Source organism: Lynx canadensis, chromosome F1 (genome assembly GCF_007474595.2).
Source record: "Lynx canadensis isolate LIC74 chromosome F1, mLynCan4.pri.v2, whole genome shotgun sequence".
NCBI lineage: Eukaryota > Metazoa > Chordata > Mammalia > Carnivora > Felidae > Lynx > Lynx canadensis.
Genome location: NC_044319.2, coordinates 11,819,205 through 11,844,205, shown reverse-complemented (window position 1 = coordinate 11,844,205; position 25,001 = coordinate 11,819,205). Strand labels below are relative to the sequence as shown.

Sequence of the window (25,001 nt, the reverse complement as noted above, 5' to 3'; positions counted from 1 at the left end):
GTTTTCATCTTTGACATATGCTTCGTAACCATCCAGGATTCCTTTTTGTCACTTGAACTACTAACTTGGAAGGACCATAATTGTAAAGTCCCAGGAAGGGTTTCATTTATCGGGACTGAATCAGAAAGTATGGCGCCTAAATTAGAAACCTGAAACTTACAAAAAAGAAACAACTGATTTTTCCTACTAAAACATTTTTATTACAAATGTAATTTGGAGCCTGTTTCTTCTTTAATAGGAACCAGTAGTATTTGCAAAAGTGAATAGCAATGGGGTTAATATAATGCTCTAATTTTCCTCACATGTAGCTCTTTTATCTTTTTCTGTCCTTTTTCTGCCTTTTAATTCTTTATCCTTTGTTTCCTTTTTTCCAAGCTTTATTGGGATATAATTGACATATAACATTGTGTAAGTTGGAAGTATATAAGGTGTTGATTTGATACACATATTGCAAAATGATTACCACCTTAGCGTTAAGCTAATACCTGTATCACATCACATAACTACCATTGCTTTTTTTTTTTTTTTTGTGGTGAGAACATTTAAGATCTACCCTCTTAGCAACTTTCAAGTGTATAATCTGGCATTGTTAACTATAATGACAGTGTTGTGCATTAGATTCCCCAGAACTTACTCCTCTTCTAAGTGGAAGTTTTTACCCTTTGATCAACAGCTCCCCATTTTCCTCACCTGCAGCGCCTGGTAACCTCCATTCTATGAACTGTTTCTTTGAGTTTGGTCTTTTTAGATTCCACGTATAAGTGAAATTATACAGTACTTGTCTTTCTCTGTCTGACCAACTTCATTTGGCTTCGTGACCTCAGAGTCCATCCCTGTTGTCACAAATGGCAGCATTTCCTTCTTTCTCGTGGCCCGATAATATTCCGTTGTGTATTTGTGCCACGTTGCTTCATGCATTCATCCACTGATGGGCCCTTAGATTGTTTTTATATCTTGGCTATTGTAAATCATGCTGCATTGAGCATGGGGAGGGTGCATATGTCTTTTGGAGTTAAAGTTTTCATTTTTTTTCCATATATAATATACACAGACATAGAATTGCTCGATTATATGGCACTATTATTTTAAAATTTTTGCGGAATTTTCATGCTCCTTCCCATAGTGGCTGCACCATTTTACATTCCCACCAATAGTGCATGAGGCTTCCCTTTTCTCCATAGCCTCTGCAACACTTGCTATCTCTTGTTTTTTTTTTTTTTTTATAGTAGCCATTCTGACAGGTGCGAGGTGATATTTATGGTGGTTTTGATTTACTTTTCTGTGTTGATTATGATGCTGAGAACCTTTTCATGTGCCTGTTATCCATTTGTATGTTTTCTTTGGAGAAAGTCTGTTCAGTTCTTCTACCCATCTTTTTTAATCCTATTGCTTATATATCTGTTATTCAGTTGTACGTATGTATATATAATTTCGATATTAACCCCTCATTAGATATAATTTGTAAATATTTTCTCCCATTTTGAAGATCGCCTTATCATTTTGTTTCTTGTTTCTTAAAATGCCCTTTTTTAAAATGTTTCATTTTATTTTTGAGAGAGAGAGCGAGCGAGAAGGGGAGGGGCAGAGAGAGAGAGAGGGAGACACAGAACTTGAAGCAGGCTCCAGGCTCTGAGCTGTCAGCACAGAGCCCGACGTGGGGCTTGAACTCACGAGCCATGAGATCATGACCTGAGCCAAAGTCGGACGTTCAACTGACTGAGCCACCCAGGCACCCGTTTATTATTTCTTTAGCTGCGCAGAAGCTTTTTAGTTTGTTGTAGTCCCACTTACTGATTTTGCTTTTTGTATGTGCTTTTAGTGTCCTACCCGAAGAACTGTTGCCCAGACCAATATCTAGGAGATTTTTCCCTGTTTCCTTTTAGGAATTTTAAGGTTTCTAGTCTTGTGTTTAAGTCTTTAATCCATTCCAAGTTAATTTTTGTGAGCTGTGTAAGATAGAAATCCAATCTCCTCCTTCATCTATTCTTTCCCATTCATCAATTATTCATCAGTTCAAACAGGTATTGAGTGCTTTTTGTGTGCCAGGCACTAACAATAAATACATTGATTAATAAGATAGTCCTTCCTCAGTGCCTATAGAGTGGAGCCCAAATATCTGAATTGGCATTCGAGACCTTCCCTGGCCCCAGCTTACCTTGCACACCCCATGGAACTTACTGAGAAAAACAGGTATCAGAGAATAAATTTCAAGAGTAAGTTGGGTCACAAAAGAAAAATTACAAGGTAAGGTCAAAATGTGTCCTAAAAAAGAGTGGCCTGACCTAGCCAGGGTGGTCAGGGAAGGCCCCCTTGATGGTTTAACCTTAAAAAATTTTTTTTCTTAGTTGAGACATACAATATATTAAATAACTGAATGAAGCCATGACACAAATAAATGAGTAGGTCATCTCATATAGTGCCAAGCAATATGAGGAAAATTAAACGAAGTAATGTTGTAGTGCCAGGTTCCAAGAGCACGTAGCTTTAGGTGGGAAAATTAGAAAAGGTCCTCGTGAAGATGTGGCTTTTAAGCTGACATCTCAGAAGGAAGGAGCAGGCAGGGTGAAGATATAGGGGAAGCACCTTCCAAGCAGACAGCAGCCAAGTGCAGAGGCCCATTGGAGGCTTGGGAGGGGGCAAATGGGGGTGGGATCTAGGGAAGGTGAGGACAATGGGAGGACTAGGGATCCAAGGCAGGCAGCCACCAGGGAATACTGACGCTTCGGAAGCTTGGGAAGGATTTTGGATTTCACTCTAAATGTACTGGGATAATGCCTCACCTACATTTTCCCTATTCTATCAAAAGAGTTTATTTTCCTTGGAGCTGCCTTATTAAAACTTTAATCATATTAGTTTGGTCTTTCAGCGACAATTTCCATCCTATCCGCAACATTTATGATCTTACAAACTTTGGAAAATGTTTTCGTATAAACTTTGGAAAAAATTTTCCGTCCAGATCTTACGTTTGAAGATTAAACACTCCTGATTTCTCCCTTTATAATCGCTTGTCAAAAATGTAATCGCCCTTTTCTGGACTCTTTGTTTCCATAATATCTTGTCTGAGGTGTGGCAGGCAGAGTCACACATTCCAGATGTGTGTTATCATAGTTTCTCCGTGGATGTTGTGTTTTCTGCTGGGATTTCACCTAATATCTTTCTTGATGGTGCTATTGCATAAGATTGAAGTAACTCGTTCTCCAGAAATCTCTCCAACACTTCTATTAGCCTCCTTTCCACTTTCTTGCAAAGTCTGTTTAAACTACTTCATTTCCAAAAGCTGTTGATATTTTAAGACTTTCTATTTATTAGATGTGAGAAATTGTAGCTATTAAAATGTACTGCTCAATTCAAGTTTATTTTCTGATACTAGGCACTTTGTTTAATTAAGTTGCTATTGTTATCTCTCCTGACTCATGTACTGTGCCTTCTTCATAGCGCTTTATTCTTTAAGATGTATTTCTCTATGTGTGCGCAATGGTTCCAGAGTTCTCTGATACATGTAAATTTAAATTTCATCTTGTTTTCTGTAGTTCTGATACGAGTTACATAGGCTATATGCATTGTATATGTTGCCTAAAATATATCATTATATGATACATTTATAATGTATTATATATGTAATACAAGTATAAAATACGTATATATATTTAACTTGTATACGTCTCAAATATTTAACTTATACTGGACATAGTCATTTTTGGAGATGTGAAACTATGTAGACACAATATGATTAAATTCATCTGTAATATCATTGACTATATACAGTCACTATTAATATTTTAGTATAGTATCCCAGTGACACATACATACAGTATACATACACATACATGTATATATCTTTTAAAATGTGATCCTACTGTGTGTATGGTTTATAAATCTGTGTTTTTCTTTTTCCTCACTTACTATATCTTATGCAGTTTCCCAGATCCAATTTTAGGAGCTCCATTTTATTCTTTAATTTACTCTGATGTAACCAAGCCATTTATTTATTTGGTCTTTTAACCCCATAACTAATATATTTTTATAGGCATAATTTTACATACATCCATAATTATTTCCTTAGAATAAATTAGAAATGGAATAACTGGGTGAGAGGACGTGTGCATTTCTAAGGCTTTTTGTTTTTTGCTTTTCTTTTTTTTTTTTATAATGTTTATTTATTTTTGAGAGAGACACAGAGTGCGAGCGGGGGAGGGGCAAAGAGAGAGGGAGACACACAATCTGAAGCGGTCTCCAGGCTCTGAGCTGTCCGCACAGAGCCTGATGCGGGCGGGGCTTGAACTCACAAATGGCGAGATCAGACCTGAGCCAAAGTCAGACGCTTTACCGACTGATGCACCCCAGCGTGCCCTTAAGGCTTTTTGGTATGCATTGCCAATTAACTCCAGAAAGTTTTGCTATTTGTACTCTGCTAGCAGTGTGCCATGGTGCCTGTTTCTTCTAAGCTCTAACCTGGTATTGTTCATACATTTCTTACATACATCTAACAATGGATTTGAATTTCTAGTAAAAGTTTCACCTTTCTTACCCAATATAATGTTAAGATTATAAATTGCAATATGTTCTTTTCATGTGTCTGCTAGCCATTTTCTTTGGAAAAATGTCTATTCATGTCTTATGCCCATTTCTTAAGTGGATTATTTGTATTTTGGGTGTTGAATTTGATAAGTTCTTTATGATTTTAGATACTAACCCTTTATCAGATATGTCGCTGGTGAATATCGTCTCCCTTTCTGTAGGCTGCCTTTTAGTCTTGTTGATTGTTTCCTTCACTGTGCAGAAGAAGCTTTTTATCTTGATGAGGTCCCAGTAGTTCATTTTTGCTTTTGTTTCCCTTGCCTCTGGAGATGTGTTGAGAAAGAAGTTGCGGCCAAGATCAAAGAGGTTTTTGCCTGCTTTCTCCTCGAGGATTTTGATGGTTTCCTATGTCACATTCAGGTCTTTCATCCATTTTGAATTTATTTTTGTGTATGGTGTAAGAAAGTGGTCCAGTTTTCCCAGCACCATTTGTTGAAGAGACTTTTTCCACTGGATATTCTTGTCTGCTTTGTCAACGATTGCTTGACCATATAGCTGTGGGTCCATCTCTGGGTTTGCTATTCTGTTGCATTGATCTCTGTGTCTGTTTTTGTGCCACAAAACGCAACTGTCTTGATGACTACAGCTTTGTATTATAGCTTGAAGTCCGGGATTGTGGTGTCTCCAGCTTGGCTTTTCTTTTTCAAGACGCTTTGGCTATTTGGGGTCTTTTGTGGTTCCACACAAATTTTTAAGATTGTTTGGTTCTAGCTCTGTGAAACATGCTGGTGGTATTTTGATAGGGATTGTATGAAATGTGTAGATTGCTTTGAGTAGTATCGACATTTTAACAATATGTGTTCTTCAACATCACTCGTAGTCAGGGAAATAGAAATCAAAACCATGATGAGATACCACCTCACTTCTATCAGAATGGCTAAAATTAACTACATAGGAAACAACAGATGTTGGCAAGGGTGTGGAAAAAAGGGAACCCTCTTACACGGTTGGTAGGAATGCAAATTGGTGCAGCCAGTCTGGAAAACACTATGGAGGTTCCTCAAAAAGTTAAAAATAGAACTAGCCTACAATCCAGCAACTGTGCTACTAGGTATTTACCCAAAGGATGCAAACATACGGATTCAAAGGGGCACATGCACCCTTATGTTTATGGCAGCATTATCAACAGTAGCCAAATTATGGAAAGAGCCCAAATGTCCATTGACTGATGAATGGATAAAGAAGACGTGTGTGTGTGTGTGTGTGTGTGTGTGTGTGTGATACACACACACACACACACAGGAATATTACTCAGCCATCGAAAAGAATGAAATCTTGCCATTTGCAATGATGTGGATGGAGCTAGAGTGTATTATGCTAAGCGAAATAAGTCAGAGAAAGACAAATCCCGTTTGATTTTACTCATCTGTGGAATTTAAGAAACAAAACGGATGAACATAGGGGATAGGAAAAAAAAAAAGAGAGGGAAACAAATTATAACTTACCTATAGAGAACACACCGAATGTTGATGGAGGAAGCTGAGCGGGGGATGGACTAAATGGGTGATGAGTATTAGGGAGGGTGCTTGTGATGAGCACTGGGTATTGTATGTAAGTGAATCCCTAAATTCTCCTGAAACCAATATTACACTATAGGTTAACTAGAATATAAATAAAAACAGTGATACAAAAAAAACTTTAAAAATTATAGCATGTTCCATAGATAAGAAGCACTGTTGATAATTACCTGAAATATTTTTTTCTGTAATTATTTGGCATTTTTCATAAATGGTTAGAATTCAAAATTTATTACCGGTATATACGGAAGAAGCTAGAGGTGACTTTTTCTATTCCTCACAGATAGATTATGTAGTTGTCTCTTGTTACCTGTTCTGAGGAAGCAGCCTTTTGTAGTCCGCAGGATCTGGTGTAGTGCTAGAAATCTAAAGTTTTTGGGGTGCCTGGATGGCTCAGTTGGTTGGGCGTCCAACTCCATGTCAGGTCATGATCTCACGGCTTGTGAGTTCAAGCCCTGCGTCGGGCTCTGTGCTGACAGCTCAGAGCCTGGAACCTGTTTCAGATTCTGTGGCTCCCTCTCTCTCTGCTCCTCCCCCGTTCATGCTCTGTCTCTCTCAAAAAATAAATGTAAAAAAAAAAAAAAAAAGAAATCTAAAGTTTTCAATCCTACTTGGCCTCAGCTGTATTTACTGTGTGACTTGTAACCTTTGCAGGTAATTGTTTTCCCTTTCATAAGATCAGAATGATAATTTCTGTTCAGAATACCTGAAAGCATTTTTGTGAGGATCAAATGAATATGAAAGTAATTTATAAACTAATGTACTGTGCATATGGAATGTATTCTTTTCTTATTAACCAGAATGCTGTCTATTGAGAAGATAGTTGGGGGACATGGAAGGAGATTAAAATTTAAGATAAGTTTCAGAAATAAATATTTGAGGTTAGTGGTGTTGTCTAATTTTGTGGCTACTTAAAAACTTACTTTTGGGGTACCTGGGTGGCTTAGTCGGTTAGGCGTCCTGCTCTTCTCCTTGTGCCTCTCTCTCTCTGTCTTCCCCCCTTTCTCAAAAAATAAATAAATTAAAACAAATTTTGAAAATTACTGTTACATATTAAATTCTTTGTCAGTTTAGATTCATTTTCCTAATGGGAACAATAAAGGGTCAGGGTGAAAGGGAGGGACGATGGGAGACGGCAGGAGTACTGCTTGAGGCCGATGTCAGTAATTCTCACATGCTGTTGAGGAAGGGATAGCTAGATGTGTGTGATATGTATTTAGTGAGCATTAGATCTGAGATCCATGAATTTCTACTTAGCTTAAATAGATTAGATGGGAACATTTGCTTTTATTTGTGGTAGTTGAGATTTTATTATTCAGTAATTTGATTATGAAAGTACAATGAGCCCATTTGGGCCTAGTGTTTTCTTGCTACATAGGCCTAGAAATCTGGCTTTGGCAAAACTGAAAACCCCTCCATTTGGTGGCAGGTACAAGTCTGTCATTATGTTAAGTCATCTTGCTGTTTACATTTTATTGTACATACACAAATCTGTGAAAGGTGAGTATTTGTCTTAAGTATCTGAATATTTTTCATAATTAAACAGCTTTAAGTTTCTCAGGATCCACATATGAGTGAAAACATATGGTATCTGTCTTTCTCTGCCTGACTTATTTCACTTAGCATAACACTCTCCAGTTCCATCCACGTTGCTACAAATGGCCAGATTTCATTCTTTCTCATTGCCAAGCAGTATTCCATTGTATATATAAACCACATCTTCTTTATCCATTCGTCAGTTGATGGACATTTAGGCTCTTTCCATAGTTTGGCTATTGTTGAAAGTGCTGCTATAAACATTGGGGTACAGGTGCCCCTATGCATCAGTACTCCTGTATCCCTTGGGTAAATTCCTAGCAGTGCTATTGCTGGGTCATAGGGTAGGTCTATTTTTAATTTTTTGAGGAACCTCCACACTGTTTTCCAGAGTAGCTGCACCAATTTGCATTCCCACCAACAGTGCAAGAGGGTTCCCGTTTCTCCACATCCTCTCCAGCATCTATAGCCTCCTGATTTGTTCATTTTAGCCACTCTGACCGGTGTAAGGATCCTGAGAAACTTAACAGAAGACAGTGGGGAGGGGAAAGGGGGGGAAAAAGTTACAGAGAGGGAAGGAGGCAAACCATAAGAATAAGTTTTTATTCTCTTAAAACTGAAAATCAACTGAGGGTTGATGGAGGGTGGGAGGGAGGGGAAAGTGGGTGATGGGCATTGAGGAGGGCACCTCTTGGGATGAGCACTGGGTGATGTATGGAAGCCAGTCTGACAATAAATTATAAACAAACAGCTTTAAAATTTATATTCAAAGGGAGAATGGATCCTAAAATATAATCCCTCCCCCCCCCAGCATTTTCATTTAAAAATTTCATAACGTCTTTCAGATTTTACCTTGTTTCTCAATACACACATAGGTTGAGCTATGGGGCAATAATACTAACCCTCCTAGTAAATGGTAACAATATCTACTGTTAAATATTGTTGTGACTGAACGGGATAAAGTTCTTAGCCTAATGCTTTATGTATCATAAGCACCCCAAGAATGTCGGCTATTATTATTGGTGCTGCCGTTGTTATTACTGACAGGTGTTAAATGGAGACTTATTGAACATGAGAACAGAAAGGAACGACTCATCACTGTGTAGGAGTGTTAATTAAAAACAAAACGAGTTAACTTTACAGCATTCTCTGTGGGTTTCTTTTTTATTCACTTTCAGGTTTTCTTCAACTTGTGAATATATCTATATTTAAAGTTAAGCTTATGCATACTCAGATCAACGTTGATTCCTTAAATTTACCAGAAGGCATTTTCAAACAGAGGAGGAAACGATGTCACCGTGGTTTATTGTTCAGTGTTCACCCTAGTGCCCTGCCCCGTTAGGGGCTTAACAAATGCTTTTTTCTCTCTCTTTTAAACAGTTTGCTTATTGACCAAGTAGTTCCTGTGGGCCGAGTTGTGACTGGGCGCACACACATTCGTGACCATTAGGAATACTTGAGGTGTTCTTACTAATATGCTTCTTAAGAAAATTCTTTTTGATTTACCCTTTTGAAATAGCCAGTTTTTAAATTTTACCTCTTTTTTTTTTTTTTTTTTTAATTTCACATTTACATGCACTTCAGCTACACGTGCTATTCCATTTGCCTGGAATGCTTCTCCACGTGTCCCTACGCGCCTGTGACAACTCTTCAGAGAGGATTTTCTTTCGCACCGTAGCTAAATTAGCAGCTTCAGTCACTCTTGTCCCCTCTCCTCTTCCCCCTTCTCTTTTTTTCACTTTAGCACCTGGCAAGAGCTCTGTGCATTTGCAATTTTACTAACGATGGTGCCTGACATTTACAAAACATTTTCCTATTTTTTTAAGGCATTTAAGATTCTTAACTAATTCATAGTGGCCTTTAGAGATAGCTACCGTAGGTATGGAGAAGACAGACGAATATTAGTAGAGAGCAGAGGAGCACAGATGTCCAAGGAAGAATAATGCTCTGAAAATAGAGTTGCAGAGAAAGGAAGTTAACTTTCCACCACGTTTCCCTGGTAGTCACATGGTAGAAACCAGGGCTGGGGACCTAGTTTTGAGCAAGGGCTTATTACCGCCAGAGAATGTCTAGAATTCCAAGTCAAATACAGTAGACTCTTTTATTCTGAGAGAGAACTCTAGGCTCGTTCGTTCACTCAACAGTTACTTTTAAATCCCTATTAAGTGCCAGACCCTGTCCTAGGCACCTAGGACCTAGCAGTGAATGACAAAGGACCTGCCCTTATGGAGCTAAAACTTCTAGGGGTAGGGAGTCACAAAAAAAAAAAAAAAAAAAAAAACCAAACATGAAATGTTAGGTATCGATAACTGCTATGAAAAGCTGAAACCAGGTATAGGGTCAGAGAGTAAAGGAAGTGGAAGGGGGTTGGTATTTATTTGGATGGCTGGGGAAGCCTCTCAGAATCGCCCACATTTGAGCAGAGGCCTGAATGGAGTGGTGCTATGAGGGCCTTGGTAGTCCTGGAGGGAGAGCCGTCCAGGTAGAGAAAACTGCAGGTGCAAAGATTCTGTGGTGGGAGCCTGCTCAGCTCGTCCGGGGACCAGCAAGAAGGCCCGTATGACTGGAGCAGCGAGTGTGGGTGGAGAGTGGCAGAAATGTGGTCGACAGAGAGCTTGAGGCCAGAGGACACGGGCCCTGTGTGGTGTGAACTCATCAAGTCTTCGAGCCGGAACACTGGATTTTCGAAAGACCGGTATTTCTGAAACCGAGGTTATGGCTCACTGGTTGACTGTGAACCCTAAGTTGTGACTGGCAGCTGACCTTTAAAAAACAGTATAAAATATTAGTGCATTGCACGTACCAAGGATAAGAATTGTCGCTTGGAACTTCCTTTTGTTTGTGGGGGATATGTGTATGTTTGGGTCTGATGGAAGTTGTAGTTCTTACTGTAGGTACCGGTAAAAACAAAGTGCGTGCGATCACTGACCTAGTCGTATCCCCGAATTGTAGAGACGGGGAAACGAAGCTGGAAAATACCGAACGGCTCACGAGTGTCCTCCTTCCACGTGGTGCTTCTGCTCCCATCCCGTGCTCCTGTGTAGATGGCAGTGTGCTTATCTGTGTCTAGGTGTGGCTGACTCTGTACAGAATTCGGTCTAATTTCTAAGTGAGGAGAAGGCATTAAACGCTTAATTTAGGGGCGCCCGGGTGGCTCAGCCAGTTAAGCATCCGACTTCAGCTCAGGTTCTGATCTCACAGTTCGTGAGTTCAAGCCCCGCATCGGGCTCTGTGCTGACAGCTTGGAGCCTGGATCCTGTTTCGGGTTCTGTGTCTCCCTCTCTCTCTCTCTCTAAAAAATAAACATTAAAAAAAAAAAAAAAAAAAAAAAGCTTAATGTAGTCAATAACACATTAGTAAGTACCCAGCCTCTGCTCTGTTTTACAATCCTCTTTTACCCTGTCTTATTTTCCTTTACTTTCTCTGTTTTCTTAAATCTCCTCCTGTTTATCCAGGAAAGAAAGCTATCCAAAGGGAAGAGATTGAGAGGGAGAGAAAGAAATCCAGGAATGAGAGAGAGTCAGACAGACATATCCAAACTCCAGCAGAGGAAAGAAAATCAAGGCCCAGAGTGAGCAAGACGTAGTGACATCTCTGTTCCGGCCTGTCCCCCCTGCTGCTTCCGCCGTCCCCTCTGCCCCTTCCCGAGGGGCAGTGTACTGATTCGTACACTGAGCTGTCATGATGCTGTTCGTCTGTATTACCGTTAACCTCTTATCCAAACAATCAATCTGTAATCTTAAGATAGGTTCAGGCTCAAAAGAGACTTCATTTTGGAGACCTTGCAAGGGTAAATTAATGAAATTGGATTAAATCTAAGGGTTAAAAACAATGCCAACACATGGCAGCAACCTAAGCGTTCATTAATAGATGCACGGATAAGGAAAGTGTGGTGTATATATATATATACACAATGGACTGTTACTCAGCCATAAAAAAGGATGAGATCATGCCATTTGAGACGCCGTGGATGGACCTAGAGGATATTATGCTAAGTGAAATAAGTTGGACTGAGAAAGACGAATACCGTATGACTCCACCATATATGGAATCTAAAAAATAAAAACAAAAACAAAACGTGGAATCAGAACTACAAATGCAGAGAATAGTTTCCAGAGAGGAGGAAAGAAGCGGGGTGGGCAAAATGGATGAAGGGGAGTGGGAGATACAGGCCTCCGGTTATGGAATAAGCCACGGGAATAAAAAGCAGAGCAGAAAGAACACAGTCAGTGATATTGTAATAGCGATATAATGGGACAGATGGTAGGTGCACATGTGAACGTAGCATAATATATAAACTTGTCAGATCACTAAGTCGTACACCTGAAACTAATATAAAAAGAAAGATACACATACACCCCAGATTAAACCCTTTTTTAAAAATGTCATGAGGAAGATATTCTTGAAATAGTTTAGCAGGATTTTAAAAATCATTGTTTTTAAAACGGTTATGTAATTTATTAGATGTGAGAAAGCAAGTGAAGAGAATTCACTCATCTTCCATACAGTGGCTGTTTGAACCTGATCATTTATTTCTTCAGCAGCTTAAAAAAAAAAAAAAAAAGCTTTAAACTTGGAACTGGTTGAGGGAAGGATCAAAAAAGAACTCAGATTAGGTCCTTTTTTATGCAGGTGATTAGGGAGGAATGAAATTGATCTGGCACAAGTTGCCTTTTTAATAATACATTTTCCTTAAAAAAATTTTTTTTAATGTTTGTTCATTTTTGAGAGAAAGACAAAGCACGAGCAGGGGGAGGGGCTGGGAGAGAGGGAGACACAGAATTCAAAACAGGGTCCAGGCTCTGAGCTGTCAGCACAGAGCCCGACGCAGGGCCCGAACCCACGAACCTCGAGATCATGACCTGAGTTGGACACTTAACTGACTGAACCACACAGTCGCCCCTAATAACACATTTCTTAAAGCCCTGATGACTGAAGCCTATATGAAAAGCCAAAAGAAACCCGTCAACTTGTAGACCTGAGTGGGAAACCTATTTTTCTTAATAGTTAACATCTATAATCTATCGAATGTCTACTGTGTATTAAGTTCTTTTCATATGACGGAACAATCTCAGGTTTAAAAACACGTGAGGCAGGGCCCAGACTTGAACCGGTTTGGCTTGGGAGCCCGTGCTCTTTTCAGTCCACTGCAATTGGGGCCAAGGTGTTTTAAGATTTCAAAATTGTTTCTGTAGCTGTAGAAAAGTAACTTACTTTTGGAAAACTCAGATTCCAGAGCATATAGGGATACAACATTTTCTTCAAAAAGTCATAATTCATATTTTGATAATCAAGGGCCTCTGAAAAATGATGGTGATTTAATGCAAACTGGCCGTGTGGCCTGGCGATGTCGATATCCACACGGAACAGTAGGTGGCACTCTCCCATCACCGGAAACATTCTTTCAGGAAAAGATCGCCTTTATGGATTTCATTAGTGCTTATTAATTTTAATCATACTATGTGGCATATTAATGCCACTCAGCTAGAATGCACAGAGGACACAGTAGCACATATTTAAGACACATATTTTTTCCTTTCATAAATTAGAAGGCTGAATCATGAAAAAACTAGATTAAACTTGACATTTTTTTTTTAGAATCTGTGACTCCGTGAAATATGCTTTATCTTATTTAAAAAAAATCTTACAACAGTAAACTGCTAAGTTAAAATAACCCATGAGTCATCCTATGATTATTAACCCATAATGTGTTCACCCATAATGTAATATAGGCAAAAGCATTCCACAGAGTAGAAGAGCTCCCCATGGAGCTCCTTAGATGGACTGTCTGAAGACTGCTGATAGAGTCAAGCCTTCCCCCGACTCTTACAGAGGCACATGCATGCTACAGCCGCTTGAATCTGCCCCACTTGACTGTGCACGTAGTATTTCCTCCAGTGATTGATGATGGATACTCACGGTACTCAGACTCGTTCTTCTCTCGTGAGGATAGTACAAACAGAATCAGCTGCCAACTATAATTAATGCTGAATAGCAATAGTGTGCACTGCACGCAAATCCGCCTGTATATTTAACATCTGCAGCATTTGGCATTTGAAAGAGAGGAAGCATGGAACCAGTTTGGTTTGCATGAAGCTGTCCTCGATCTCAGCAACCAGAGCCACGTACACATTGCCATGCGTGTTTGCACTGCACAAGTGTGGGTTGGAGGTATGCTAGTTTATGATACATTTTTCTAATAGTAAAATGTTCTGAGGAAGGCACAGCCTTTGCAGATTTAACACAGAAGCACTAGGTCGACCAGGGAACAGGTTTCTCAAATTTCGACTTGGTGACACTGGTTATTTATGCCATTGGCACTTTTCCTAGAGGGATGGAAGAGTAGGAGAGGGAGCATGGGAGACAGAAGGTGATGTAAAAATACATTCCAATGGGGCGCCTGGGTGGCTCAGTCGGTTGAGGTCCAACTTCGCTCAGGTCGTGATCTCACAGTTTGTGAGTTTGACCCCGCGTCGGGCTCTGTGCTGACAGCTCAGAGCCTGGAGCGTGCTTTGGATTATGTGTCTCCCTCTCTCTCTCTCTCTGCCCCTCCCCTGCTCGTGCTCTGTCTCTCAGAGATGAATAAATGTTAAAAAAAAAAATACATTCCAGATGCGTGCAAATTGCTAAAAATATCAGGGTGGGTTTAGGGTTTCCACATTGGAGGTGGGATACCTTCCCACTCTGTCTGTCCCTCTAACTCCACCTTCAGGTCATGCTGACTTTTTTTGTTTTTTGAATTTACCAACCTCCATTTCCCAGTCACAACTTTATGCTTTTTGTCTCCCTAAAATATTTACTCCCCGGGTTTCTGCATGGACGGCTTCTCCTCATCCTGGTTTTACTTCAGATGATACCTCCTCATAGAGGGCTTTCTTGATCATTCTAGCTGGAGAGGGAATCCCTATCTTTCTGGTCTCTAGTCATTAACACATTTACTTATGTATTCTGTTGTCTTTATAAGACTTATCATTACAGGAATTATACTTTTTTGTTTTTTGGTTTTTTTTTTTACATTCTATGAGGAGAGACAAAATTAATAAACAAGCACTATGTCAACAGGGCCTTGTCTGTCTTGAATATTCCCCGTGTTTGCTGCCATACCTGGGTGGCAAAGAGAAGGAACTGTTTGTTGACTGGATGAAGGAATGAATAAATTCCACTTTTCAGGCACTTTATACTTTCCATTTTATAGTGGCTAGTAGATGAACTCTGCTTTTTAAATATATTCATTCAACAAATATTTAATAATACCCACTATATGCTATGCATACACCTAGTCTCTTGGGAGGCATCTGTGAACAAAACAGATCCTAAAAGGGCTCACATTCTATTGGGGGAGATCTACAATAAAAACTAAACTGGTAAGTATAACCTACAGGATATTTGAAAGTGTGAAATGCTATAGGGAGAGTGGGTGGAGTGCCGAACCCTGGGTGTGCTGACAGTGGCAGAATGGATTAGAAAGGGACGTAGCCAGGATCAGTCTCATACAGACAGTGGTAGCTGAGCAAGGATCTACACCAAGCAAAGCAATTGAATTAGCAATTAAAAATCTTTCTACAAAGAAAAGCTCAGGCCCGGGAGAATTCTGTCAAACAGTTAAAGAATCAATAATACCAGTCTTTCACAAAGCCTTCCGGAAAAGAGAGGAGGAGGGAATACTTCTCAAATAATTCATTGAGGTCAGTCTTACCCTTATACCGAAACCAGAGAAGACATCATAAGAAAACTACAGACTGATATCCCTTAGGAATATAGATGCCCACCCGAATCATTAACAAAGTGTCAGCAAACTGAATCCAGCAACATATAGAAAGTATTATACAACATGACCCATGTGATTTACACCAAGAGTGCAAAGGTGATTTAACATCTGAAAAATCAATATCATGTTAATAAAGGATAAAAGTCACATGATGATTAATAGACACGCAAACATTTTACAGTATCGAATACCGTTCATAATAAATAAAACATGACAACAGATTAGCGGGGCGCCTGGGTGGCTCCGTCGGTTAAGTGTCTGACTTTGGCTCAGGTCATGATCTCACGGTTTGTGAGTTTGAGCCCTGCGTCGGGCTCTGTGCAGACAGCTTGGAGCCTGAAGCCTGCTTCGGATTCTGTGTCTCTTTTTCTCTCTGCCCCTCCCCCACTCACACTCTGTCTCTCTGACTCTGTCAAAAATAGATACACATTAAAAAAAAATTAGGAACAGAAGAGAACTTCATTAACCGAAGGGGATTCACAAAAAAGCCTACAGCCGTCAACATTCTTAATGATGAAAATGTGAATGCATTCTTCTAACGGTAGGGAACAAGGCAATTTATACAACATTGTAATGGAGGTTCTGTCCAGTGCAGCTGGGCAAGGGGGAAAAAAAAAGCACCCAGATGGGATAGAAAGAAGTAAATTGTCTTCATTTATAGATGATATCCTATATATAGAAAATTCTAAGGCGTCTGAAAAACAAACTCTTATGACTAATGTGTTCGGCAAGATTACAGAATATAAGATCAATATACAAAAATCAGTTTTTCTCTATACTTTTTTCTGTATATTTCAGTGGATAATCTGAAAAGGAAATTAAGAAATCGCATTCACAACAGCATTAAAAGGATAAAGTAGGAATTTTTAGTGGCAGTGGGAGATATACACTGAAAACTACAAAACATTGCTGATTAAAATTGAACATCTAAATCTTTTATGGTAAGTTGATATTCAAGAAAAATGCTAATGTCATTCAATGAGTAAAGAGTAGTCTTTCAACAAATGGTGCTGAGACAGTTGGATATCCACATGCAAAAAAGATAAATTTAGACCCTAAAATGAAAAGTAACTAAAAATGGATTGTAGACCTAAATGTAGGAGCTAAAATACAAGGCTCTTAGAAGGAAATATAGGAATAAATCAATAAATCTTTGTGACCTTGGGTTAGGCAAAGCTCTCTTAGATATGACACAAGTGAGCAAAGGTTTCCCCCAATTTTTAATTGAATATTAAGTGAATAGTATAAAATTGCTTAAATATTCTCTTGCTAGTATAGCTAAACTCTCTGTGTGTGTATATAATTTTTTAATTTTTTTAAAAAAGTTTTTATCTAAACTACAGTTAATATACAGTATAATATTAGGTTCAGATGTGCAATATAATGACACAACACTTCCATACATCACCCTGTGCTCATCACAGCAAGTGCACTCCTTAATCCCCATCACCCATTTAACCCATTCCCTCCCACCCATCTCCCTTCTGGTAACCATGAGTTGGTTCTCTATAGTCAAGCATCTGTTTCTTGGTTTGCCCCCCACCATTTTTCCTTTTGCTAATTTGTTTTGTTAAATTCCACATGTGAGTGAAATAATACGGTGTTTGTCTTTCTCAGACTGACTTATTTCACTTTGTGTAATACTCTCTAGCTCCATCCACATCATTACAGATGGCAAGATATCATTCTTTTTTATGGGTGAATAATATTCATATATATATATATATATATGCCACTTCTACTTTATACATTCATTAGTCATTAGACACTTAGGCTGTTTCCATAACTTGGCTATTATAAATAATGCCGCTATAATACTGGGGTGCACGTATCCCTTTGAATTAGTTTTATATTTTTTTGGTAAACGCCTAGTAGTACAGTTGCTGGATTGTAGGGTAGTTCCATTTTTAACTTTTGGAGGAACCTCCATCCTGTTTTCCTCAGTGGCTGTACCAGTTTGCATTCCCACCAACCATGCACGAGGGTTCCTTTTTCTTTACATTCTTGCCAATGCTTGTTTCTTGTGTTGATTTTATTCACACATTCTGACAGGTGTGTGGTGATATCTCATAATTTTGATTTGCATTCCCTGATGATCAGTGCTGCCGAGCATCTTTTTTCATGTGTCTGTTGGCCATCTGTATGTGTATTCATCTCTTCCGCCCATTTTTCAACGGGATTATTCATTTTTTGGGGTGTTGAGTTTTATAAGTTCTTTACGTATTTTGGAAACTAACCCTTCATTTATGTCGTTTGTGAATATCTTCTCCCATTCTGTAGGTTGCCTTTTAGTTTTGTTGATTGTTTCCTTCCCTTCGTCCTGTAGAAACTTTTTATTTGATGAAGTTCCCCCCACCTTTTTGTTTTGTTTTTTTGTTTTGTTTTGCTTTGCTTTTTTCCGCTTGCGTCGGGAGACACATCTAGAAAGAAGTTGCTCCGGTCAGTATCAAAGAAGTTACTGCCTGTGTTGTCTTCTAGGATATTTTTGGTTTCAGGTCTCACATTTAGGTCTTTAATCCATTTTGATCCTGTTTTTGTGTCAGATGTAAGAAAGTAGTCTAGTTTTCTTCATTTGCTGTCCACTTTTCTCAATTCTATTTGTTGAAGAGTCTGTCTTTTCCTTATTGGATATTCTTTGGATTTTCCCTTCCTTCCTTCCTTCCTTCCTTCCTTCCTTCCTTCCTTCCTTCCTTCCTTCCTTCCTTCCTTCCTTGTATTTGTTCATTTGTTATATCTGTTTCTCTTTTTAGAGTGTTGTGGTTCAGTTAATTGTTGACAAGTGGTCCTTGATGGGCCTCTTGTCCTAGGATTAGTTAATACTTTATCAAGTGTGTTTTTTTTAAGGTGTTAATCAGAGAAGCCGTACTTACCCAAAAAAGTAAGAAAAGATGTCCTCTTTCAGAATCTTCCTGGAAATACAAATAAACATACATGCAAATAGTTGAGTGTTGGGGGAGCAAGGTGGCAGGTTTTGAATCTTGGAGTGTATTTTTGCCATTTTATCAAGATCTAGTGCTGAACGTGTTTATTTACTCCTTTAGATCTTTATTTTGGTAGTATTTGATTATTATTAAGGTCCCAGAACTAGGAAAGTCACTAATGACTTTCAAAGGAAATAAATGATGTTTGGGTGCGTGGGTGGCTCAGTTGGCTAAGAGTCCGACTCTTGATTTTGGCTCAGGTCATGATCTCATGGTTCATGAGATTTGGGCTCTTGGGATTCTCTTTCTCCCTCCCTCGCTGCCCTTTCCCTCCCCCTCCCCAAATAAATAAACATTTAAAAAAAGAAATAAATGATGTTTCTATTTTCCAGAAGCTCATCATTTGATTAGAGAGAGAATTTGTATTACACAAACCTGCCAGATGACAAGCCCATGTTCTGTGTGAACAACAAACTAGCTAATCAAGAAACAAGGGTTTTTGTTAAGTTCTGCTACTTAATGGGTCACGAAATTCTTGCCAAGTCACTTAACTTATTTGAGCTTCTGTTTCCTTACCATGAATATTCCTTTGATCTCTGAAATTCTATGAAAATCAAGTACAAGTACAGAAATATCAGTTGTCTGGGGTTGGTCTTAGAAGATTTCACAGTAACTCTGTTTCCTATTATATCTAAAGCAAAGTTCAGTCTTGCTTTCCAAAGAGGTTTCCCCAGATAGACTGCCGGTGGTGGCATTGTGTTTTTACATGACAATTTACAGTAGTGATCTGTAGAAGTCTGAGAGGGAGGACTTTCAAGGATCTACAAGCCAAGCTAAGAAACTTAAAAAGTCTTTTCTTTCCTGAAACTGGATGTGAGCCTTTTAAAATGATTCCATCTTGATCGATCAGTTTCCTGATTTACATTCACATTGTAGAAATGGTTCTTTCCTGGCATTTTTCACACTTGAACAAAATTAAGCAGGAATGAAGTTGAAAGTGCATTCCTAAGCATCACAGTTGGGGAAATACATGAGTGTGTTCTCTTTACTGCAACATGGACTTTTTTCTGTAAAGACAAATAATGCATTTGACTTCTCAGATGCTCAAATGACTTTTTTTTTCTTAATAAAATCTTGGAAACATGGTGGAATTCTCATGTTGAACATCATATTTTTCACCAAGGGGGAAGACATTTAGCCTTAAACTGAAAATTTTTAAAGATAAAAATAATTGCAGCGGTTTCACTTAGTTCTTAAAAGAATTTAAGTGGAATAGGATAGTTGAATTTAATAACTTGCCTCCCTTTTCCTTCTAGTGCAGTTTGATTGTCTGACTTTATTAATGAGAAATACTAAGCTAGAGTTAGCAAATTAGATTCTCCACCTGAAGACCCTTTTCCCTTGAGCTCACCTTCTGTTTGCCTTTCGGGGTGGGTTTATGAGGGAGCAAGCAATAGCCCTCCGAGAACAATCTGGACGGGCTCCAAACTGGTTCTGGCCGTACTAAAATAAGGTTAATGTTTGACACAATCCAGTGTAGGAGAATGCTTGCTCCCTGAATGAAGCCCTGGAGGAAGACTGCTTGGTAAAAAAGTTTAGTACAAAACAAGTCATTGATTTGAGTCCAGCTTTGTGGTGATGGGAAAATAGAAACCTTTTGGTGGTTGTCTTTTCCTTTCTATTGTACTTATCACTATGGCATCTGGGGAAAGCAATAAAAGTTGCTATGTTTATTTGCCTACTATGTCAGGTAATAAATCTTTAATGATCTGCCGTGTTCTCAGAATGTTCAAAGTGAAGTTTGTTGGAGACCAATTAAACCACTAACCCCACTGGAAGCAGCTAGTTTGAGGTGGCAGGTTCTCACATGCTGTTGATTTCTATTATAATGTCATTAATGGGGGGAGGTAGGTAAATGGAGACTTGGATTCAACTTTAGAAGTCTGTTGAACTCTAAACTTTATCATCAGTGTAGTTTCGAATGTCTGTGAAGTCACGGAAGCAGATAGCTGGCTTAAAATACATTGAAATCACTTGCTGACTTTTAAATATGCAAATTCTGAAAATCTGATTTCTACGTGGTTCAACACTTTTCTCCATGCTGTGTTATGTAAATCTACTTTCATGTGATTTAAGCAAGGGAGCACTTTTGTACGAACAAAAATGTTTTGCGTATTGCGAAATAATTTTTCCTGAACGTAGCATTATATAGTGTATGTTTTCAACACATTGTTGGAATTACCGGTCTGATAAGTGTGGCCTGATTTTTATTGTTATGTTTGTTGGCAGTTGAATTGAAAGTGTTTCGTTTTGGGTTCTGGAGACCTAGCTAACAGAGCAGCATATTTGGCCGCTTTGGTCCTGTTGCCCTCAGAGCCCCTTTTCACCACTCTGAGGAGAAAGGTTAAGACCTGGGATCTGGAATCACCTCTTTATAAGCTGTGTCATCTTGGACATGTTTCTTAACTTACCTGAGCCTTAGTTTCATCATTTGTAAAATGGAGATAATAACGCCATCCCTCTCATAATGTTGTTTGGATAAAATACACAAGTATTTAGAACTAGGTACTTAGCACACAGCAAGTGCCTCGTGGAAAGTGCTAGCCCTTGACTGTCACTATTAGCGTTCTTGTAACATTGCCTTGTAATGATGTGTTTAGATATTTAGGTTTATGTTACTTCCTTAAAGCCGGGGATTGTTTCTTAGAATTCACGGAATGTACCTCAGAACTTGGCAGAAAATAAGCAGTTGATAAATATTTTGGAATGAATAAGCGAGTGCACGAATGGAGTATTTGATCATCTGTGGTCTGGTTTTTCCTCATTTTTTTTTTATTGTGATAAAATGCACATAACCTAAAATTGACCGTCTTTACAAGTTTTAAGTGTATAATTCAGTGGTATTAAATACATTCATAATGTCTCCAGAACATCTCATCTTGTAAAACAGACACTGCAACCAGTCAATAGACAAGTCACTTACAATTCCCTCTCTCCCAGCCCCTGGCAACCACACTTCTCTTTCTGTGATGTTGAGGACCTCCTGTAAATGGAGTCGTATAGTATTTCGCCTTTTGTGACCGGCTTATTTCACTTAGCAGTATGTCCTCAAGGCTCATCCATGTTGTGGCGTATGTCAGAATTTCCTTCCCTTTTGAGGCTGAATAATATTCCATTGTATGTATATACCACGTTTTGCTTAGCCGTTCATTCATCAGCGAACACTTGGGCTGCTTCCACTGCATTTTAGCTATTGTGAATGATGCTACTGTGAACATGGGTGTATAAATGTCTTTGTGAGATCCTGCTTTTAATTCTTGTGGTCTGTTTTTTGAAGGAAAAAGATACAAGTGTTTAACATTGAATTCTTACAGGACACAAAAGTAAAGAAGAGGCAGAATACTTAATCTCCAAGCTGTTTGGATTTCACATTGTTGTTAGAAAAAAAACAGAATATCCCTCCCTCTCTCAAAGCGGGTGCTTCGTTATAATTTATATGCTATTAATATGTTACGTACATTGTAAATAACACACAATAATAAAAACTTTAAATAGGTTCAGATAGAAAAATAGAAATGGGAATGTTGATATTTTCTTTCCATCTACCAATGGGATCTTAGAGACTATTTGGTATGGAAACTTAGAGACTACTGGTATAGAGAAAGGTATTTTTGTGAGACTTGAACTTAAGTTCTGTTTTTGACACTTAGTGAATGTGGTTACTTAACCACTCTGTGCCTCTGTAACAACCTTTTAGGCTTGTTGTAAGGATTAAATACAATAATACATGCAAGTAACTTATGGTGCTTGGTATGTAATAAGGTCCAGTAAATGTTAGCTGCTATAATAATACTGATCACAAATTGAAGTTATGTTATTGCTATGATGATGATGATGATGATGTTTTTTTGAAGATAGTTTCCTTTGGGAATTTTTCATGAAATTACCAGCTTTTATCTATCCTAATTTTTTTTGGGGGGAGGGATTCTTAAATAATCAGTTCTGTTTCCTTGCTCAAATTCTAGTCCCACAGCTCCAAATGATTACTATAATAATTGGAAATTCTGCCTTCACTTCAAAATCTGCAGGCCTAAATGTAATCTCATCATACGTACTCTTGAAAAGATCCTCCTTTCCCCCATTCACTTTGGCTTGAAACCTTGAAAACAGCTTTGATTGATCTCTAACCCTTACTCCCGTATCTCTTCCTTTCCTTTCATTGACTTATTACCCCTTACTTAAAAATGTCTCATAGCCATCGTTTCCTCTTCATTCTTACTATTACCCTTTTTAGGCCTGGATTAAAACATCTGGTTTGTCTCCTAACTGGTCTCCCTGATTTAAATGCTTTCTGCTCTCATCTAGCCAGCCAACCAGCCAGCCATGATATTGGAAAGCATTTATTGAACACCTACTTTTGCCAGATCATTTTTTAGGTCCCTGCAAGGTAGCCCTTCCCTCAAGAGTCCATATTCCTGTTAAGGTCAATATTATAACTTCATGATCGTATTTCTTTATGCAGATCGTTCACGAGCACAGTGATTCACTATTTTCATTTTGTCTTAAAATGTAAACATACTACTTATCAAACTTTCTGCGTCCTCTTGGAAGCTCCATCCTCCCAGGTTTCCAAGAACACTCATCCTTATTCCCAGTTCTGCACTCTTGGGGCTCTTGTCATGATGTTTGTGTGGACTGCTCTTGTTCAAATGCCTATAGTTTTGTATCACACATCCTATCTCTGAATTATTTTTTATTATATTTTTGCTGTTGTTCCGTGTGTATTGGTCTTTATTTGTCAATTTAGACTGATTGCAAAGCCCCTAAGGATCTGGATGATGATTTTGTGTATGCCCCTTTCTCCCACCCAGGACCCAGGGCGGAGTCTAGAAGGGTGTTTATTCTATCCCTCTATAAATTCAGTCTGTATAGAGCCTGCTGAAGACTGGCCGATGTGAAAGGAATCCACTGTCAACATATTTGATACACCTTTTGTTATGCTACTAAAAATAGAAAATCTGATGTTGAACTTCTAGGAATAATGAGAAGGAGGAGTTGGGTGTAGTGCCTGGTGTTACATCTCTTCTTCCCTCTCCGCCACCGGTGTTTGTAGGAGTTGAGGGTGGGGACCTCAGTTCCCATCCAAAAGGCATGGGCCTCATAGGAGCTTTGGAGGTACTCTTGTTTTTTGTTCATTGATTAATGAAACTTGTGCCCGCTTGAATGCAAAAACTCTATGTGGTTTGGCCGAAGCATGTTAAAAACAACTTGTAAATATGTTAGTGACCAGGAATGAATAGTCGCCCGAAGTAATAGATATGCAAGGTTAAGTTTTTAAGAAGTAAAAGTAGTAAAGTGGTAAGATACAGAAATACATATACAATGGAGTTGTTTTGTAATCTTGCAACAACAGGTAAAATAGCCACGCAAAAATCCTGCTCAAGCGTGTTGGGCTAGGCCTGGTGTAAACAGTTTTCAACAGGAATTGGTTATTCTGTGAGTCTAACGTTGAAACATTGACTAGGTATAGACCGAATGTCAACTTGTAGAAGGCACTGGGGTGGGCACTTGGGGGGATGTAAAGATGAGTGATACACTCATTTTTGACCTCAGGAACTCCCATTATCGTAGAAGATAAGATGTGTACGTAAACAGTGTACGTATGCTTCCGAAGCCTCAGATAAAGCGCAAGGAGATTTCAAAATACTGAAAAATATCTTTCACCTGGGAGGTTCATGGGGCATTTTCTTGAGCAGGTGGAATTTGAATTGTGTCTTGACAAGAAACTGTGTGAAGATTTTGAAGGAAATGAGAGAGAGTGTTCAAAGGTTTAGGAGAAGGGCCATAAATAACAAGATACATGGTACTTATCATCAGTTCAGGTCTGCAGCAATTAGGTGTTTATTTCAGCCACAGTCAGAATTAAAGTGTGATCCTGTTTTGGTTCATTCCTGGAAAAACTAAATCGGCCAGTTATGTACTTGCTATCATTTAAAAATTTTTTTAAGTTTATTCATTTTTGAGAGAGAGAGAGAGACAGAGCGTGAGCAGGGGAGGGGCAGAGAGAGAGAGGGAGACACAGAATCCAAAGAAGGCTCCAGCCTCCGAGCTGTCAGCACAGAGCCCGACTTGGGGCTCGAACTCACGAACCATGAGATCATGACCTGAGCTGAAGTTGGACGCTTAACCGACTGAGCCACCCAGGCGCCCCTACTTACTATCATTTTAGAATCTACCTCCACTCATCTTTACTCATCATCCTGAAGAAGCCAGCCGATTTATCCTAGGATGTGATGGTGGGTTCAACCGGTTCCCTGATTCCCACACCCCTTCCTCCGACCTCTGCAAATAAGAGTTTGTGCTTGGCTATCGACCCACCCTTGTAGAGACAGCAGTCAGGCCCCTCAAAAGGAAAAGGAAGTTCCAGCTCTGGAGTTCAGTGGCGAGGAGCATAGATAGTTAGAAGGCCCGCCATCTTCCTGAGCGGATGGGCTTTTATGTTGGCAAATCTGCTTGCGATAGATTTCTCTTCTCCCTTTGTATAGCTTTTGCTCCATAAACAGAGGAGTCAGTAGAAGACATTTTAGTTTGTGTCAAAGTTCCATACTTTGCAGTTTGTAAGAGTGGAAAAGAGGATGAAGGTAGGAGGATTACAATAAGCCGAAATGTGTAAATGGTTTT

The 25,001-nt window shown here is 39.0% G+C and overlaps 1 protein-coding gene across 2 annotated transcripts in view; it reads left to right on the top strand.

Annotated features, from left to right (window-relative positions):
- Positions 1-25,001, top strand: part of NME7 (NME/NM23 family member 7) — a 264,656-nt gene that overhangs the window by 5,575 nt on the left and 234,080 nt on the right. The window contains exon 1 of one of the 2 annotated variants that reach the window (XM_030302772.1): positions 16,190-16,340. The exons of the other annotated variant lie outside the window; for it this stretch is intronic. Within the exon in view, the coding sequence (XP_030158632.1) occupies positions 16,338-16,340 (3 nt within the window). The 5' untranslated portion in view covers positions 16,190-16,337. Of the gene's footprint in view, positions 1-16,189; positions 16,341-25,001 lie in introns of those variants that run through there. 2 annotated transcript variants of the gene reach the window in all.